Here is a 1,624-nt window from a genome sequence, read left to right on the forward strand (position 1 = left end):
GGGGGGGAGAAAAAAGAAAGAAAAAATAAATCCACGTTTTCGTGGATTTCGTTTCCTCTACAACAAAGAATGTGAGAAAGCAGATGTAGCCTCCGCCCTGCCAGGCTTCGGCGTTTCCTTTCCCCAGAGCGCTGGCTCGGCCGGTCTGCCTTTTCGTTTCCTCTACAACAAAGAATGTGAGAAAGCAGATGTAGCCTCCGCCCTGCCAGGCTTCGGCGTTTCCTTTCCCCAGAGCGCTGGCTCGGCGGCTCTGCCCGCAGCCCGTCCCAAGCGCTGCCCTTGGCTGCAGACCCTCCCGGTACACACCGTCCCTGCCCCGGGCCGCAGCGGAGCTCAGCCCGGGCCCCCCGACAGCTCCCGATCGATTGTCCCTCGCCCCCAGCCAGCATCGCAGCTCCCGGCTCTGGAAGCCTCCCCCCTCACTCCTTGTGCTGCCCAGGAACCCAAAGCACAAACATCGCTGGCCCTTCTTATATAAAAGCAAAAGTCTTGTTTCTGTTACATCTCAGAGGTTTTCCAGTCCAAATCACGCAATAGGGGCACTACATGCAAAGGGAGAGGGGGAGTAGCATTTTTTTGTTTGTTCTTTAGAGAAAGAAACTCACCACCATCATACTCGTCCTCTTCTTGCGCTTTTATGGTTACAAATCGCCCTAATAAAGCGGAAAGGACGAAAAAAGTTGTCGTTTGTACCCAGATTGCCATCATGCCTAGATATTAGACATGTATCCTCCTCGGCAGCAAAAAGTGCTGAAACGTAAGGTTATTTTAGCACCATGAAGCCAGCTGAGGAACCTTGAAGCATCAGTTCCAGGACAAAGTCTGCGAGCCCTTTTTTTCAGCACCAGCTCCAGGGCAGTCTGCAAACACTCCTTTCAGGGGATGCAGCTTTAAATAGGAAGAACGCTGCCTCCACTTCTCTTCCTGCCCCTTTTCAGCTGCTCAGGCTCCTAATCATCCACTCCCTGCCAAGCAACAGTCTGATTGATGGTAAATAACCGAATCAGGGCTGGATTCGCTCTCTTCCTTGAACTTTTCTCTTTAGGAGTACACTTGGAGAATACGTTCCTGCTGCTGTGCAGTGTATGTGCTGTGTCAGGACCATTTCTGAAGAAAGCTAAGCATAGTTCCGTAAGAAGCTGCCAGGAAGAGAAAGCTCTGCTCTTAACACACCCTGCCCACACTTCCTGGGAATGGAGGGTATAGCCCCATTTGGAGCCGATTCCCTTATTAGGAACTTGATCCCTTCCAGCTCGCGGGGAGGATTTCTTCCTCTCCTTTGATAACTGTTCCCTTTCTTGCTGTAGCTGCTTTATCAAACACGACTCCAGTCCCTTGAAAAGGGGGCACAGAGCTACAGCTTCTTTCAGAAACTTGTAAGTAACCACCTTTTCCCTCCAAACGGGAATAACCTTTCTCAAATTAATTCTTTTCTGAACAAGCTTTCCTCAAATGCTTAGTGCACTCTGATTACTCTCCTACCAGTTGGAAACACTATCCCAAATCTCTGGAAGATGCTCTACACTTCTAACACCAGAATGACAAGCCTACTTTCCTCCAATGCTCTCCACCTCTGCTCACTGACAACTCGAACCTACCTAAGCCCCAGCCTAATATTTAGCCT

The 1,624-nt window shown here is 50.2% G+C and overlaps 1 protein-coding gene across 1 annotated transcript in view; it reads right to left on the reverse strand.

The window, feature by feature from the left end:
* COL5A2 (collagen, type V, alpha 2) overlaps positions 1 to 1,189 on the reverse strand; it is a 102,486-nt gene extending 101,297 nt beyond the window's left edge. Inside the window, exon 1 of the mRNA XM_009995232.1 lies at positions 606 to 1,189. Coding sequence (XP_009993534.1) covers positions 606 to 708 — 103 coding nt within the window. The 5' untranslated portion in view covers positions 709 to 1,189. The remainder of the gene's footprint in view (positions 1 to 605) is intronic.
* Between the last annotated feature and the right edge of the window lie 435 nt (positions 1,190 to 1,624).

This window comes from Chaetura pelagica, unplaced genomic scaffold, assembly GCF_000747805.2.
Source record: "Chaetura pelagica isolate M959 unplaced genomic scaffold, ChaPel_1.0 scaffold33, whole genome shotgun sequence".
NCBI classification, from domain to species: Eukaryota; Metazoa; Chordata; class Aves; order Apodiformes; family Apodidae; genus Chaetura; species Chaetura pelagica.